Genomic DNA, 17,697 nt, shown 5'->3' with positions numbered 1-17,697 from the left:
GACTGACCCTCATGCACTCACTCGCTGTCCCTCACTTACTCACTGACAGACCCATACTCACTCACAGACAAACCTTCATGCACTCACTGCCTGACCCCCAGTCACTGACAGACCCCATTCACTCACTGACTGACCTTCACTCATTGACTGACCCTCACTCACTCACTGACCGACCCTCACTCTCTCACTGACTAACCCTGACTCACTCACCGATTGACCCTCACTCATTACTGACCCTCGCTCACTCACTCACCAACCCTCACTCACTCACTGACAGACCCTCACTCATCACTGACCCTCACTCACTGACTAACCCACACTCATTGACAGACCCTCACTCACTGTGAGACCCTCATTCACTAACCCTCGCTCACTCACTGACTGACTGACCTTCACTCATCACTGACTAACCCTCACTCACAGACTAACCCTCACTCGCTGACCCTCAGTCACTCACTGACCCTCAGTCACTTACAGAGCCTCACTCACTCACTGACTGACTCTCATTCATCACTAACTAACCCTCACTCACTGACTAACCCTCCCTCGCTGACCCTCACTCACTCACTGACCCTCAGTCACTCACCTCAAACATCATGGGCCCACACCTTACTCAACAACCTCCTGTGAGATACCTTATCAAAGGCCTTTTGGAAGTCTGGAAAGACCACATCCACTGGGTTTCCCTGGTTGTTACACCTACTTGTTATCTCGTCGAAGAATTCTAACAGGTTTGTCAGGCACCGCCTCCCCTTACTAAATCCATGCTGACTTGTTCTACTCTGACCCTGCACTTCCAAGAATTTAGAAATCCCATTCTTAATGATGGTTTCTAGAATTTTACCTACGACCGAGGTTAGGGTAATCCGCCTATAATTTTCCATCTTTTGTCTTGATCATTTCTTGAACAAGGGGGTTACAACAGCAGTCTTCCAATCATCTGGGACTTTCCCTGACTCCAGTGATTTTTGAAAGATCACAGTCAGTGCCTCCGCTATTTCCTCAGCTACCTCCCTCAGAACTCTAGGATGTAGCTCATCGGGGCCAGGAGATTTATCGATTTTTGGAACTTTTAGCTTTTCTAGCACTTTCTCTTTTGTAATGGCTACCATACTCAATTCTGTCCCCTGACTCTTCTTAATTGTTGGGATATTACTCACGTCTTCCACTGGGAAGCCTGACACAAAGTACTTAGTTAGTTCTTCAGCCATTTCCTTATCTCCCAGCACCAGCCTTCCTGCATCAGTTTAGAGCAGGCCAATGCCTACTTTTGCCTCACATTTGTTTTCTTATGTATTGAAAGAAACTTTTACTATCATTTCTAATATTACTGGCGAGCTTGCCTTTATATTTGATCCTCTCCTTCCTTATTTCTCTCTTTGTTATCCTCTGTTTGTTTTTGTAGCCTTCCCAATCTTCTGATTTCCCACTGCTCTTGGCCACTTTATAGGATCTCTCTTTTTCTTTAATACATTTCCTGACTTCCTTTGTCAGCCATGGCTGTCTAATCCCTCCCCAGATAATCTTTCTTTTCTTGGGGATGAAGCTCTGTACTGTGTCCTCAATTATACCCACAAACACCTGCCATTTTTGCTCTACTGTCTTCCCTGTTAGCCTCTGCTTCCAGCCTATTTTTGTCAGTTCCTCTCTCATGCCCTCATTACCTTTATTTAACTGTAACACCATTACATCCGATTTTGTCTTCTCTCTTTCAAACTGCAGACTGAACTCTACCATATTATGATCACAGCCTCCTAAGTGTTCCCTTACTTTAAGGTCTTTTATAAAGTCTGGTTTATTATATAGCACTAAGTCCAGAATAGCTTGCTCCCTTGTGGGCTCTATCACAAGCTGTTCCAAAAAGTCATCCTGTAAGCATTCCATGAATTCCCGTTCTTTGGATCCACTGGCAACATTATTTACCCAGTCGACCTGCATATTGAAGTCTCCCATGATCACCGTGACCTTGCCTTTCTGACATGCCTTCTCTATTTCCCGGTACATCTTGCATCTCTGGTCCTGACCACTGCCGGGAGGTCTGTGCCTAATTCCCATTATGGTTTTTTTGCCTTTGTGGTTCCTCAACTCCACCCACACATCATCTGACCCTCCACATCATCCCATTCAGTGCCATAGATTTAATGTCATTCTTAAATAACAAGGCTACCCCACCCCTTCTGCCATCTCCCTGTCTTTTCGATAAGTTGTAAATCTTTGGATGTTTAACTGCCAGTCTTGAACCCTCAGCAACCACATCTCTGTGATGCCTACCACATCATAATCATTCACGATGATTTGTGCCGTTAATTCATCTGCTTTGCTACAAATATTACGAGATGGGTGGCACAGTAGTATGGTGCTTAGCACTGCTGCCTCACAGCGCCAGAGACCCAGGTTCAATTCCCACCTCAGGCAACTGTCTGTGTGGAGTTTGCACATTCTCCCCGTGCCTACATGGATTTCCTCTGGGTGCTCCGGTTTCCTCCCACAATCCAAAAATGTGCAGGTTAGGTGAATTGGCCATGCTAAATTGCTCATAGTGTTAGGTGAAGGGGTAAATGTAGGGGAATAGGTCTGGGTGGGTTGGTCTTCGGAGGGTCGGTGTGGAATTGTTGGGCTGAAGGGCCTGTTTTCACACTGTAAGTAATCTAAGAGCATTTAGCTAAAGCGCCTTAATGCTAATTTTCATATCCTCAGGAATTCCAACATCTCTAGTAATATGTCCTAAGTTATTGTTCCTTTTTGCTTCATTCCTAGTCTGTGTTGAACTTAAACCCTGCACACATGCTAACCTGCTGCTTATCTTTCTACTTGACTCCATGTACGCTGTTGCTTTCCCATTCCCATTCCCACGACTCACAAGTTTAAAATCCTAGTGACCACACTATGTTCCTTTTTGCCAGAACACTGGACCCAGATCAGTTCAGGTGGAGACTGTCCCATTGGTACAGATGTCCCAGTTCCAAACGTGATGCCAATGTCCCATGAAATGGAATCCCTCTTTCCCACACCAATCTCTTAGGCGTGTGTTTAATTCCCTAATGTTCTTATCACTATACCACTTAGCACGTGGCTTAGGCAGTAATCCGGGGATTATAACCCTTAAGGACCTGTTCTTCAATATCCTCCCTAGTGCTTGATAGTCCCCAAACAGGTCCTTCTTCCCAGCCTTGTCTATATTATTGTCCCAATGTGCACCACAAAACTGGATCCTCCCCCTCCCGCTCCAATATCCTTTCAAGCCGATCAGAGATGTCCTGCACCCTGGCGCTGGGCAGGCAACACACCTTGTGGGTCTCCTGATCCGTCTCACAAAGGATGCTACCTGTCCCCCTAATAATAGAATCCCCTGTAACTACCACTTGAATGGCCTTCTGCACCATGATGCCGTGGTCAGCTGGCTCATCCTGCCCACAACCCTTTTTCTCATCCATACAGGGAGCAAAAATCTCATATCTGTTGGACAAGGTCAAGGGCAGAGGGTCCTCCACTCCTGAACTCAGAAACCCCCAACCACCTCGCTTACAGTCATTTAGTCAATTAGTGAGTGAGGGTCAGTGAGTCAGTGAGGGTTAGTCTTTGAGTGAATGAGGGTTGGTCAGCGATTGAGGGTCGGTCAGTGAGTGAGTGAGGGTTGGTCAGTCAGCGATTGAGGGTCAGCCAGTGAGTGAGTGATGGTTGGTCAGTTAGTGAGTGAGGGTCAGTCAGTGAGTTACGATTTGAAACAGGATTCAATTGGGTCACTGCTAGTGACCAGAGTTCCAGCATTAAAAAAACTCACAAGAGAAAGAGAATGTTGAGCAACTAGGTGCATTGTAATGATCTGGATTGCAATCCCTCAGTGAATTTCAGAAGGGCATCGGGTAAATATATGACAGGAAGACATTTACAGATCAATGGGTGAAATCTAAGATTAATATAACCCTTGCAAAGAGTTGGTTCAGGCACATTGGTCCAAGTGGCCTCTTGTGTCATATCTGTTGATGATGGTATGTAGTCTTTCCCTTTCTCCCTGTGTGACAATGTCCTGTTTATTTCAGTGAGCTGGCTGTGCTGATTTCCCATATGCAGACTGATGGCGACCAGGTGGAAAAGGATATCCTGGAGGTGGAGGAGAAGCTGCGAGTTGTGAGTACAATTTCTTTAATTGCAAGCGCTAGACAGGGGCTCCCCATGAGGGCCATAAACATAACTGAAAAGGCTGAGAAGTTCAACAAGAAAGAAGCATCAAGTGAAACAAAGAGTTTTATCAAAATGAATTCTCCATAAAACACCAATCTCTCTGACATGTTAAGTATTTTGAAAGTAGAGTCCCATGGACTGTGGGGCTGCCAATTTGCACTCAGCAAGATCCCACAGTCAGTAATGAGGTACATGACTGGATAAGATGAAGGGTTACTATTGGTCAGGAGACCAAGCACACAAACTCCTATTTGTTCTTCGAAATAATCTAATCGGGATCTTTCCCGTGCACCAGAGAGGGGTTAGGGTGAACAGTGAGGAGATGGGCAGCAGAGTTTGGAATGCATTTATGGAGGAAAGGACATAGTCAGCAACATGCTGCCAAAAGTCCAGTGTGGGTGGAATGAAAACACAGTCAAAGGGTGAGCTCAGACCAAGAATCCCCACAATGTGGAAGCAAGCCATTCAGCCCATCAAGTCCACCTCAACCTTGTGAAGAGCATCCTACCCAGACTCACATCCCCAACTTATCACCATGCCATTTCCATGGCCAATCCACCTGACCTGCACATCTTTGGATTGTGGGAGGAAACCAGAGCACCCGGAGGAAACCCACACAGACACGGGGAGAATGTGCAAACTCCAAAGACAGACATCTGAGGCTGGAATTGAACCTGGGTCCCTGGCACTGTGAGGTAGCAGTGCTAACCACTGAGTCACTGTGACGGTGGAGGTAGTTCCTTTCAGAGTCAACCATTTCCCCAAAGTTGCACAGTGTGATTTATATACGAGGACTCTCAAATCCCCTGAAAAAAGAACAAAAAAATTACAGCACAGGAACAGGCCCTTCAGCCCTCCAAGCCTGCGCGATCCAGATCCTTGATCTATACCTATCGCCTATTTTCTAATGTTCTGTATCTCTTTGCTCCCTGCCCATTCATGTTTCTGTCAAGGTACGCTATCACAACCACCTCTACACCCCAATGACCACCTCTACACCTCAATGACCACCTCTACACACCCAATGACCACCTCTACACCCCCAATGACATGCGTTTCAGGCATCAATCTTCTACATAAAGAACTTTCCACAGATATCTCCCTTAAACTTCTCCCCTCTCGCCTTGAACTCGTGACCCCGAGTAATTGAGTTCCCCCACTCTGGGAGAAAGCTTTCTGTATCCACCCTGTCGATATGTCTCATCATTTTGTAGACCTCAATCAGGTCCCCCCCAGCCTCCGTCTTTCTAATAAAAATAATCCTAATCTACTCAACCTCTCTTCATAGCCAGCACCCTCCACACCAGGCAATATCCTGGCGAATCTCCTCTGCACCCTCTCCAAAGCATCCACATCCTTTTGGTGATGTGGCAACCAGAAATGTACACAGTATTCCAAATATGGCCAAACCAAAGTCTTATACAACTATACCACCTTCAGGGAACAATGAACCTGAACACCCAGATCTCTCTGTACATCAGTTTTCCCCAGTGTTTTTCCATTTACTGTATAGTTCGCTCTTGAATTGGATCTTCCAAAATGCATCACCCTGCATTTGCCCGGATTGAACTCCCATGTGCCATTTCTCTGCCCAACTCTCCAATCTATCTATATTCTGCTGCATTCTCTGACAGTCCCCTTTACTATCTGCTACTCCACCAATCTTAGTGTCATCTGGAAACTTGCTAATTAGACTACCCATACCTTTCTCCAGATCATTTATTTATATCACAAACAACAGAGGTCTCAGCACAGATCCCTGTGGAACACTGCTGGTCACAATTCTCCATTTTGAGAAACTCACCTCCACTACTACTCTCTGTCTTTTGCTGCCCAGCCAGTTCTTTATCCATCTAGCTAGTACACCCTGGATCCCATGCACCTTCACTTTCTCCATCAGCCTACCATGGAGAATGTTATCATGCACCTTACTGAAGCCCATGTGTATGACATCTACAGCCCTTCCCTCAATTTTGTCACTTCCTCAAAGAATTCTACCAAGTTGGTAAGACATGACCTTCCCTGCACAAAACCATGTGCTTATCACTGATAAGCCCATTTTCTTCCAAATGTAAATAGATCCTATCCCTCAGTACCTTCTCCAGCAGCTTCCTTTCCACTGACATCAGGTTCACCAGCTAATAATTACCAGGATTATCCCTGTTAGCCTTCTTAAACAAGGGGACAACATTAGCAATTTTCCAGTCCTCCGTGCAAGCATGCTGCAAAGATATCTGTTAAGGCCCCAGCTATTTCCTCTCTCACGTCCCTCAGTAACCTAGGAAAGATCCCATCTGGACCTGGGACTTGTCCACCTTAATGCCTTTTAGAATACCCAACACTTTCTCCCTCCTTATGCCAACTTGACCTAGAATAATCAAACATCTATCCCTAACCCCAACATCTGTCATGTCCCTCTACTCAGTGAATACGAGTAGATGCAACGAATCTCACCCATTTTCTCTGACTCCACGCATAACTTTCCTCCTTTGTCTTTGAGTGGGCCAAACCTTTCCCTAGTTACCCTCTTGCTCTTTATATACAAATAAAAGGCTTTGGGATTTTCCTTAATCCCATTTGCTACAGTTATTTCATGACCCCTCTTAACCCTCTTAATTCCTCATTTCAGATTGGTCCTACTTTCCCAATATTCTTCCAAAGCTATGTCTGTCTTCAGTTGTCAGACCTTATGTATGCTTTCTATTCCTTCTTAGCTAGTCTCACAATTTCTCAAACAGCTGCTCCCAATCTACAATCCCTAGCCCCTGCTGAATTTTGCTACAGTTGGCCTTCCCCCAGCCTTCCTTTAGGACCCCTCTCATCTTTGTCCATGAGTATTCTAAAACCTCTGATAATGTGATCACTATTCACAAAGGAATTCCCTACTGAAACTTCAACCACCTGTCCGGGCTGATCCCCCAACACCAGGTCCAGTGTGGCCCCTTCCTGAGTTGGACTATTTACACACTGCTCTATAAAAGCCTCCTGGATGCTCCTTACAAATTCTGCTCCATCCAGAACTCGAACACTAAGTGAATCCTAGTCAATGTTGAGAAAATTAAAATCTCCTATTGTCACCACCCTGTTGCTCCTACATTTTTCTATAATCTACTGACATATTGTACCTCTACCTCACGCTTGCTGTTGGGAGGCCTGCAGTACAGCCCCAACATCGTTACTACACCCTTCCTATTTCTGAGATTTCTGAGCTCTGCCCATATTGCCTCACTGCTCGAGTCCTCCATAGTGCTCTCCTTCAGCACAGCTGTGATATCCTCTCTGACCAGTAATGCAACTCCTCCACCCCTTTTACCTCCCTGTCTATCCTGTCTGAAGCATTGGTATCCAGGGATCTTTAGTTGCCAATCATGCCCTTCCCTCAACCAAGTCTCAGTAACAGCAATCACACTATACTGTCAGATACTAATCCAAGCCCTAAGTTCATCTGCCTTACCCACTACACATCTTGCATTAAAACAAATGCACCTCAGGCCACCAATCCCTTTGCATTCATCATCTGCTCCCTGCCTACTCTTCCCCTTAGCCATGGTTATTAGTTCCTTAGAGGCTTTAGTTACTACCTCCTTACTGTCCATTAACTTCCTCATTTGGTTCCCATTCCCCTGCCACATTAGTTTAAACCCAACCCAACAGTCTTGGCAAAAGCACCCCCAAGGACATTGGTTCCAGTCTGGCATGGCTGTAGACCATCCAGTTTGTAATATTCCCACCTCACCCAGAACCAGTCCCAATGTCCTAAAAATCTGAACCCCTCCTTCCTGCACCATCTCTCAAACCCCGCATTCATCCTGCCTGTTCTTTCATTCCTACTCTGACCAGCACATGGCACTGGTAGCAATCCTGAGATTACCACCTCTGAGGTCCTACTTTTTAACTTGGCTCTTAACTCCCTAAATTCTGCTTGTAGGACCTCATCCCATTTTTGCCTATATCATTGGTGCCTCTATGCACCACAACAACTGCTTCACCTCCCCCTTCAGAATGTTCTGCAGCCGATCTGAGACATCGTTGGCCTGTGCATCTGGGAGGCAACATACCATTCGGGAGTCTTGTTTTTGACCACAGAAATGCTTATCTACTCTTCTTACAATTGAATCCCCTCTGACTATCGCCCTTCCACTCTTTTTCCTCTCCTTCTGTATAGCAGAGCTAACCACGGTGCTATGAATTTGGCTACTGCTGCCCTCCCCTGGTGAGCCATCTCCCCCAACAGTATCCGAAATGGTATACCTGTTTTGGAGGGAGATGACCGCAGGGGACACCTGCACTGCCTTCCTGCTTCTTCTCCGCCTTTTCGTTACCTTTCTCCCTAACCTACGATGTGACCAATTCACTAAACATGCTGTCCATGACCTCCTCAGCATCACGGATGAGTACATCTGCAGCTCCAGAGCTGTCATGCGGTCTTCTATAGTTTTATGAAATCTTTCCCCATTAAATAATATTCTTCCTACCATGGTGCATAACTTCATTTTTTTCCCACATTATGTTCCACATCTGCCAACTTTTGGTCCACTCACTTGACCTGACTATATCCCTCTGCAGACTCTTTGTGTCATCCACACCTCATGTCAGCCTTCCCACCTATTTTTATGTCATCCACAAACTTGGCTATCCTATCAAAATCAGAAATTGCTGGAAAAACTTAACAGGTCCAGCAGTGGAGTGGGAAAGTAGTATTAACATTTCGGGTGCAGTGACTGTTCTTCTGAAACATTAACTCTGCTTTTTTCTCCACAGTCCTGCTGAGTTTCTGTTTTTGTTTCTGATTTCCTGCATCTGCAGTTCTTTGGTTTTCTTGGCTAGTGTATTCACTCTCCTCATCCAAGTCATATATATTGTAAAAAAATTGGCTCCAGCAGTGATTTGTCACCCTGAAAATGCTCCAAGACAACTCACTGTCTTCAATTAGTTAGCCAAACCTCTACCCATGGAGAAAATGAGGGCTGCAGATGCTGAAGATCAGAGTCGAGAGTGTGGTGCTGGAAAAGCACAGCAGGTCTTTGAAGTTTTTTGAAGAAGTAACAAAGAAGATTGATGAGGGCAGAGCGGTAGTTGTGATCTATATGGACTTCAGTAAGGCGTTCAACAAGGTTCCCCATGGGAGACTGGTTAGCAAGGTTAGACCTCACAGAATACAGGGAGAACCAGCCATTTGGATACAGACTGGCTCAAAGGTAGAAGACAGAGGGTGGTGGTGGAGGGTTGTTTTCAGACTGGAGGCCTGTGACCAGTGGAGTGCCACAAGGATCGGTGCTGGGCCCTCTACTTTTTGTCATTTACATAATTGATTTGGATGCGAGCATAAGAGGTACAGCTAGTAAGTTTGCAGATGACACCAAAATTGGAGGTGTAGTGGACAGCGAAGAGGGTTACCTTAGATTACAACAGGATCTTGACCAGGTGGGTCAATGGGCTGAGAAGTGGCAGATGGAGTTTAATTCAGATAAATGCGAGGTGCTTCATTTTGGGAAAGCAAATCTTAGCAGGACTTATACGCTTAATGGTAAGGTCCTAGGGAGTGTTGCTGAACAAAGAGACCTTGGAGTGATGGTTCATAGCTCCTTGAAAGTGGAGTCGCAGGTAGATAGGATAGTGAAGAAAGTGTTTGGTATGCTTTCCATTATTGGTTAGAGTATTGAGTACAGGAGTTGGGGGGTCATGTTGCAGATGTACAGGAAATTGGTTAGGCCACTGTTAGAATATTGTGTGCAATTCTGGTCTCCTTCCTATCGGAAAGATGTTGTGAAACTTGAAAGGATTTACAAGGATTTTGCCAGGGTTGGAGGATTTGAGCTATAGGGAGAGGCTGAACAGGCTGGGGCTGTTTTCACTGGAGTGTCGGAGGCTGAGGGGTGACCTTATAGAGGCTTATAAAATTGTGAGGGGCATGGATAGGATAAATAGACAAAGTCTTTTCCCTGGGGTCGGGGAGTCCAGAACTAGAGGGCATAGGTTTAGGGTGAGAGGGGAAAGATATAAAAGAGACCTAAGGGGCAACCTTTTCACACAGAGGGTGGTGCGTGTATAGAATAAGCTGCGAGAGGAAGTGGTGGAGGCTGGTACAAATGCAACATTTAAGAGGCATTTGAATGGGTATATGAATAGGAAGGGTTTGGAGGGTTATGGGCTGGGTGCTGGCAGGTGGGACTAGATTGGGTTGGGATATCTGGTTGGTGGAGCAGGGCAGTCGACCTTTCCAGAATTCCTGATGAAGGGCGTATGCCTGAAATATTGATTCTTCTGCTCCTCGGATGCTGCCTGACCTGCTGTGCTTTTCCAGTGCCACACTTTTGACTCAAATCTCTATCCATGCTAACGTATAACCCCCAATACCGCGGGCACTTATCTTATTAAGTAACTTAACATGTGGTACCTTATCATACGCTATCTGGAAATCTAACTTTATTGCATCCAATGCTTCCCCCGTATCTATTCTGCTTGTTACCTCCTCAAAGACTTTGGTAAATATTTCAGGCCAGAATTTGGATCATTGTGTATATTCAAGATTGAGATGGACACATTTTTAATCAGTAAGGGATTCAGGAAAAAGGCAGCAAAGTGGAGTTGAGGATTAACAGATGAGTCATGAATTCTTTAAATGGTGGAGCAGACTTGGCTGTCAAAATGGCTGATTTCTGCCCCTACATTTTTAAAGGCTTCAAGATGTGGTTAAGCTTCACCGTGCAGCCCGGCTGAGTCAGTCACAAGGAAACAGAGTACTTGAAGACAGTGGCTTCAATCTATCCAATATTTAATTGCAGGGAATTTCTGGGCGATGTTTGGATGGCCAGTCTGATACTTTGCCACATAACTGAGAAAGACAAATCTCTCTAGATTCCCTGGTTATGTTAAATAAATTGATAAAAACTTTAAAACTGGCACAAAATGCCATTAAGACCCAACAGCAGGATGGATTCTTAACAAACCGTGTCTGCAGGCAGGATATATTTTGATAAATTTGACAATGTTTGTTTCTCTTGATTGATTTTTTTCAGGATAGAATAAACTACCAGAACAAACGCCCATTCAAATACGAGACTGTGAACAATAAAAATTTGTGTCGATCAGAGGAACTCCTTAAGCATCTTTTCCTGGATGTCGACAAGGCAAAGAAGCTGAAACATCCACAGGCTAACATAATCGAAACTGAGTAAGCTGAAAGTTAAGGGACACTGCTGTGTCATGGATGATTAATGCAGAGAACATGAGTTAAAATCTCAGTAGGACAGTTTGGGGATTCATATTGGAGAAAATATGGGAGTGAAAAGGTTCTGTCTGTAACAGTGAGCATGAAACTGTCAGATTGTCCTACAAACCTAACTGCTTCACAATGGAATCCTATTGTCCTTACCCAGTCTGGGCTGACATGTGAAAGTGAGGATTGCAGATGTTGGAAACCAGAGTTTAGATCAGAGTGGTGCTGGAAAAGCACAGCAGGTCAGGCAGCATCCGAGGAGCAGGAAGATCGACGTTTTGGGCAAAAACCCTTCATCATTCCTGATAAAAGGCTTTTGCCCGAAACTTCAATTTTCCTGCTCCTCGGATGCTGTCTGATCTGCTGTGCTTTTCCAGCACCACTCTGATCTAAACCCTGGGCTGACGTGTGACTCCAGTTCAAAACCAATGTTTACTCTTCTCTGAAATGATCTTCAAACGTGTAGATGAGCTGAGATTCCTCCGGACCATCAGAGATGGGCAATAAATATGCTCTCACCATCTAGTGATGCCAATGTCCAGCCCGAGAATTACTAAAGTTAGTTCAAAATCACATTTTATTCCAAACTTGGGCTCATACCGATAGTGCTGGACTGTAAAAATGGGAGAGGTGCAGACAAATAATTAAACTGAGTCAGTTTGGAATTTATCTAGGTCCTATGCAATTCTGACTTAATGTGACTCAGGTTTTTACCCATATAGACTGGTTCAGATTCCCGGTTGTCCTCAAAGTGATTGGGAATCCTGGCTCCATGAAAATGGGTGATGGTCTGGATTCTACTTCAGAATTTTGATGAATCCCATAGGTCATAGAGTCCCTACAGTGCAGATACAGGCCATTTGGCCCATAGAGACACTTCAAAGAGCATCCCATCCAGAACCTATCTCCACATTTACAATGGCTAATCCATGTAGAGCTGCACATTATGGATTTTCTCCCATGGCTCATCCATCTGTAAATCCCTGGTCGCTGGGGGTAGTTTAGCATGATCAATCCACCTAAACTGCCTGTGTTTCGATTGTGTGAGGAAACCAGAGCACCCAGAGGAAATCCACTTAGACACAGGGACAATGTGCAAACTCTACACAGACAGTCAGCCAAGGGGGGGAGCTGTACCACACTGGCCACTCTCCCCCCACCCCCCTGAGGGAGCACTGCACCATCCCATTCTGCGACGTAGCAGTTCTAACCACTGAGCCACCATGCCATGTCTTCTTCTTAATCTAATGTTTTTAGTGCATTCACTAACACACCCTTATTCCATGGATCCAAATTTTACTGGAAATCCTTGGGTGTTAGAACTTATCTCCACAGAATTCCCAAAAGAATGAAGAGGTGGGCAGCAGATTGGTCCAAATAAAGGATCCTTCATAACAAGGATTTGCTTGACCAACAACTTTGTGGTTACACCTTTTAAAGAGAACTGAATAGATATTTGAAAATAAGAATCATTTAATAGGGTGTAGGATATTGACAATGCAGTCAATGCACACTTGCGCAGCATTTGTACACATTTCCAGGTCAGGATCAGTTGAAATTTCAGGCACTACATAAATTCAGGAATTATATAATGGGAGGTTACAGCCCAATGCTTTGAAAGTTACTGCCAGGAACAAAACCCACAGATTGAGCAGGGATTTGGAAGGTGTGAGTCATCGACAGGGATTTAATTCAGGGTGCTTATCTATAGAAGGATTGCTGTCAGCGACTGTGATATACATTAGGGTCTTATCGGGTGGTTTATACAGACAATAACCAGGAGTGAGGTATAGGCTGACATTTAATTTAGAGCCATGGATGGTGTATGTATAGAAGAACAGATATCTGGAGCGAGATACAGACTGGGATCTAATCAAAGGGTTAGCGTGGTTTATATATAGAATAACAGATACCTAGGAGTGACTTGCACATTGGAATCTAATCGAGGGGTTAGTGGCTTATATATAGAATAACAGGTACCTGGGAGTGACTTACAGAGTTGATTCTAATTGAAGGGCTCAGAGTGTTTTATATGTAGAACAACAGATATCCAGGAGTGAGTCTGGAATCAAATGGTGGAGATCAGACTGGTTCATATATAGAATAACAGATAGCAGGGAATGAATTACAGACTGGAATCTAATTGAGGTACTCAGTGGGAAGGGGCTTCACTGAGGCTATATTACTTTGCCACAGCTGACTATTGATAATTGGCTGGCATCAATGTGGCATTAGAAATGGCTGCAGGGTTAACCACTCCAGACTTGGTCAGTATTTTTAATGTGTGTTCCACGTCTGTTTAGTGTCAAGAAAATGCATGAACTCTGGGCTAAACAATGCACAGCATTTCGAGACCTCTATGAGAAGCTGGAAATCCCCAAAGGATATAATTCCGTGGAATGGTCTGACATCTTGGCACAGAAGCAGGTACAGTGTCTACCCCATCACTTGCGAACTAACTCGCTGCCCTGTGCACAACACAAGCTCATTGAAGGCTTGCACACTAACTCACAATGTCCTGTTTCCTCTTTTCACTGACAGAAGTTATCGCAGTCCAAATCCTCACCTTGTTTTTAACATCAGCCCTGGCCTCCGCCTCCCCCTGTGGGTGTAACCTTCCTGAGACCAATAAGCTTCAGAGGACACTGCATGTCCTCAGTTCCCAACTCTGTATGTGGGCCTCATCAGCCTCTGTCTGAATTTCTTTCCCTACTTTCTCTTCCTCTTCCACTCTCACTGTCTTTCAATCTATCACTGTTCATCCTCTCTTCCATGAAAACACAGAGGTTCAGAATTATCATGACTCTGAATGAGGCCATTCAGTCCACCATGCCTTCACTGGCTCTATGCCCTACCGCTAACCTCCTTTCCCCCGGCATCCCAGTACACCACTTCTATCCAAATAACCATCCAGTGCTCTCTTGAATACTTCAATTGTCCCAATCACATTTCCAGGCAGTACATTCCAGGTGGGCGACGGTGAGGTCTGCAGATACTGGAGATCAGAGTCAAGAGTGCGTTGCTGAAAAAGCGCAGCAGGCCAGGCAGCATCCGAGGAGCAGGAAAATCGACGCTTCAAGCCGGAGCCCTTCATCAGGAATCGATTCTGATAAAGGGCTCTGGCCCGAAACATCGACTTTCCTGCTCCTCGGATGCTGCCTGGCCTGCTGTGCTTTTCCAGCACCACACTCTCAGTACATTCCAGGTCCCAATCGTCATTGTCTCAAAATATTTTTGGCACCTCTCCGATTTGTACATCACATTAAATATATTCCCTGTCATTCTTGTTATGAGTGGGAACAGTTTTTCCCTATCTACTCTCTCCAGCCCACTCATGATTTTGAAAACCTCTGTCAAATCTCCTCTCTAGCCTTCTTCAGTCCGAGGAGAGCATCCCCCAGTGTCTTCAATCTATCCTCATCACTGAAGTTTCTCATTCCTGGAAGCATTCTTGTAAATTGCTTATGCACTCTTTCCAAACAAACAGAAAATCTTGGAGACACTTCTCTGGTCTGTCAGCAACTCTGGAGAAAGAGGTACACAGATAATGTTTCAGGTCAAGAATGCAGTGCAGACTCAATGGGCCGAAGGGCCTCTCCTATACTGCGTTATTCCGTGTTTCTTGATGTTTCTGAAGTGAGACCACTAACATGAACTGTTTCTCTGTCAACAGATTCTGATGGAAGTGCTGAGTATTTCCAGAACGTTCTATTTTTGTTTCAGATATCTTCGGTATCCACAGTGGTTTCAGCTTATAATGAGATCAGTTGTGAACTGAGGAGTAGATTGCAGGTGCTGAATAGCCAGTTCCTGCTCCTTGATCTCCTGTTTTGCTTTCGATAAGATCTCTTTATGTGACCAGTGCGCAATGTTTTCAGATTATGCTCCGGAGAATTGATCGCATGGATAGTGCTGACTGACTGGATGACACTCCAAACCTAAAACGAACTGGGGATGTAGGAGGAAGTGGAGTGGCAGGTAGATAAGGTGTTGAAGAAGGCATTTGGCATACTTGCCTTCATTGGTCAGAACATTGAGCATTGAGATGCCATGTTGCGGTTGTACAGGACATTGGTGAGGCCACTTTTAGAATACTGCATACAATTCTGCTTGTACAATTCTACAGCATGGATGTTGTTAAACTTGAGAGGGTGCAGAAACAATCTACAAGGATGTTGCCAAGGTTGGAGGATTTGAGCTACAGGGTGAGACTGCATAGGCTGGGGCTGTTTTCCCTGGCATGTCGGAGGCTGAGGGGTGACCTTACAGAAGTTTATAAAATCAAGAGGGGCTTGAAGGGAGTGAATAACTAAGGTCTTTTCTCCAGGGTAGGGGAATCCAAAACTCGAGTGCGCAGGTTTAGGAGGGGAAAGATTTAAAAGGACCTGAGGGTGGTACATGTGTGGAACAAGCTGCCAGAGGAAGTGTTGGAAGTGGATACGACTGCAATATTTAAAAAGCATCTGGATGGGTATATGAACAGGAAGGGTTTAGAGGGATATGGGCCAAGTGCTGGCAAATGGGACTAGATTAATTTAGGTTATCTGGTCAACATGGACAAGTTGGACTGAAGAGTCTGTTTCAGTGCTGTATAACTCTATGAGTATATCACCAGCAAATGAGCAATGGAAAGGATGCGACACACAACTGTCTCCCTATGTCTCAAAGGTATTGAGCACTGGTTACAATGCACCCCAGCTTTCACCTTCCCTCTACAGCTGTCTGCAGTGCTCTGCCCTCACCTCTACCTCAGGCCCTGGTGCACTCTACTGTCCAAAACCATCACCACCTTCCATTCTGTTTAACATCTTCTGTTTCGGTGTCCACAGAGAGAAGTCAATGATGGCGGATTTGGACCCCAGTTGTCGGAACTGGAGAGACAGATTGCATGTCACCACATACTGAGTAAACAGGTTGAAGCCTACAGCCCAGAGATTAACTGCCAGTCCATCGGAAACCCGGTAAGGAAGCAGGCTAGGCATGGGGACAAGGGGCATTTAGCAGAGGTTAGAGCACACATAACTACCTTGTTAGCTCCTCAGTAAAACTGTGTGAGCCAGAGTTGAATTCCTGACCGGTGAGGGTTATGGATGGCTCACCACTGAATCAGAAAACACGAGTTCAATTTAGGAAACCTGGTCAGCATGGATCAGCTAGGTTGAAGGGTCTGTTTCTGTATGACTTGAGAACATGGCCCATGTAGCCACACCTGTAGCACTGAGGGAACGTGGCACTATTGGAGGGTCAGCTCTGAGAGAGTGATGCACTGTCAGAGGGTCAGCTCTGAGAGAGTGATGCACTGTCAGGTCAGTTCTGAGGAAGTGCTGCACTGTCAGAAGGTCCGTACTGAGGGAGCACCGCACTGTTGGTGGGTCAGCGCTGAGGGAGCACCGCACTGTTGGTGGGTCAGTTCTGGGGGAGCACTGCACTCTCGGAAGGTCAGTTCTGAGGGAGTGATGCACTGTCGGAGGGTCAGTACTGAGGGAGCACCACACTGTCAGAGAGACAATACTGAGGGAGTACCACACTGTCAAAGCTACGATGCTAAACAGAGGTTCATTTTCATGAAAAATTCATTTTTATAGTGTCTGAGTTTTCAATGCATTCAAAGTAGCACCTGGAGCCTTCTGCACACTGGTGCTGGAGTGAATTTGTTGACGAGTTTGTGCTCTGAGTCAAACTGGATGGAGCAGTTTGCCACTGGTTCAGACTGGTCTAGCTGCAGTGCTTTATGGATGCACAGAGTTACAATCTGTGTTGTTTTGTTGTGACTCCTGTCCCATCTCAATCAAAAATGCGTCTGACACAGAGATAGCCCAGTCTGTTCCTGAGGATTGCCTTGTGCCACTTTGAACAGCATTAGGAAGTGGGTGCGTCTCACCTTCCATTTTAAATCTCCTGAACAGTAAACCTTTCTGGGTGCTCAATGGTAATTGGTATAAAATTACTCATAGTCAAGGTGAGGGGTGAGGGCTGGGAGTCAGGATTAGTCTGAACTGAGGAATCAATTCAGTTCTCATTGGTATTGGCTATGAATACAGCCTGTTGTTTTTACAACTTGGTGGGATTAGAACTGATGACATCTGAGGAACATAAATGCTGGATGCTTGTTGATTCTGATGTTGGATCATCCTCACACTGGAAGATGTACGAAGAGCCTCTGTAAAGTTAAATACATCCAAGTGTGGATGCAGGAAAACAACAAATAGAGGACTTCTGTCCCAGAAAGATAGGGGACGGGTTTAACAGGCAGCTAACTTGTCTCACATCAACCAACCAGTGAAACAGCATTTGAA

General features: G+C 45.3%; 1 protein-coding gene across 1 annotated transcript in view; it reads left to right on the top strand.

The window, feature by feature from the left end:
- The window catches only part of evpla (envoplakin a), an 80,048-nt gene that overhangs the window by 22,849 nt on the left and 39,502 nt on the right, over positions 1-17,697 (top strand). The window contains exons 2-5 of the mRNA XM_060844363.1: positions 4,041-4,128; positions 11,202-11,356; positions 13,705-13,828; positions 16,231-16,362. Coding sequence (XP_060700346.1) covers positions 4,041-4,128; positions 11,202-11,356; positions 13,705-13,828; positions 16,231-16,362 — 499 coding nt within the window. The remainder of the gene's footprint in view (positions 1-4,040; positions 4,129-11,201; positions 11,357-13,704; positions 13,829-16,230; positions 16,363-17,697) is intronic.

Source organism: Hemiscyllium ocellatum, chromosome 25 (genome assembly GCF_020745735.1).
Source record: "Hemiscyllium ocellatum isolate sHemOce1 chromosome 25, sHemOce1.pat.X.cur, whole genome shotgun sequence".
Taxonomy (NCBI): Eukaryota; Metazoa; Chordata; class Chondrichthyes; order Orectolobiformes; family Hemiscylliidae; genus Hemiscyllium; species Hemiscyllium ocellatum.
The sequence above is the reverse complement of the archived record's forward strand: the minus strand, read 5'-3'. Positions and strand labels throughout refer to the sequence as shown.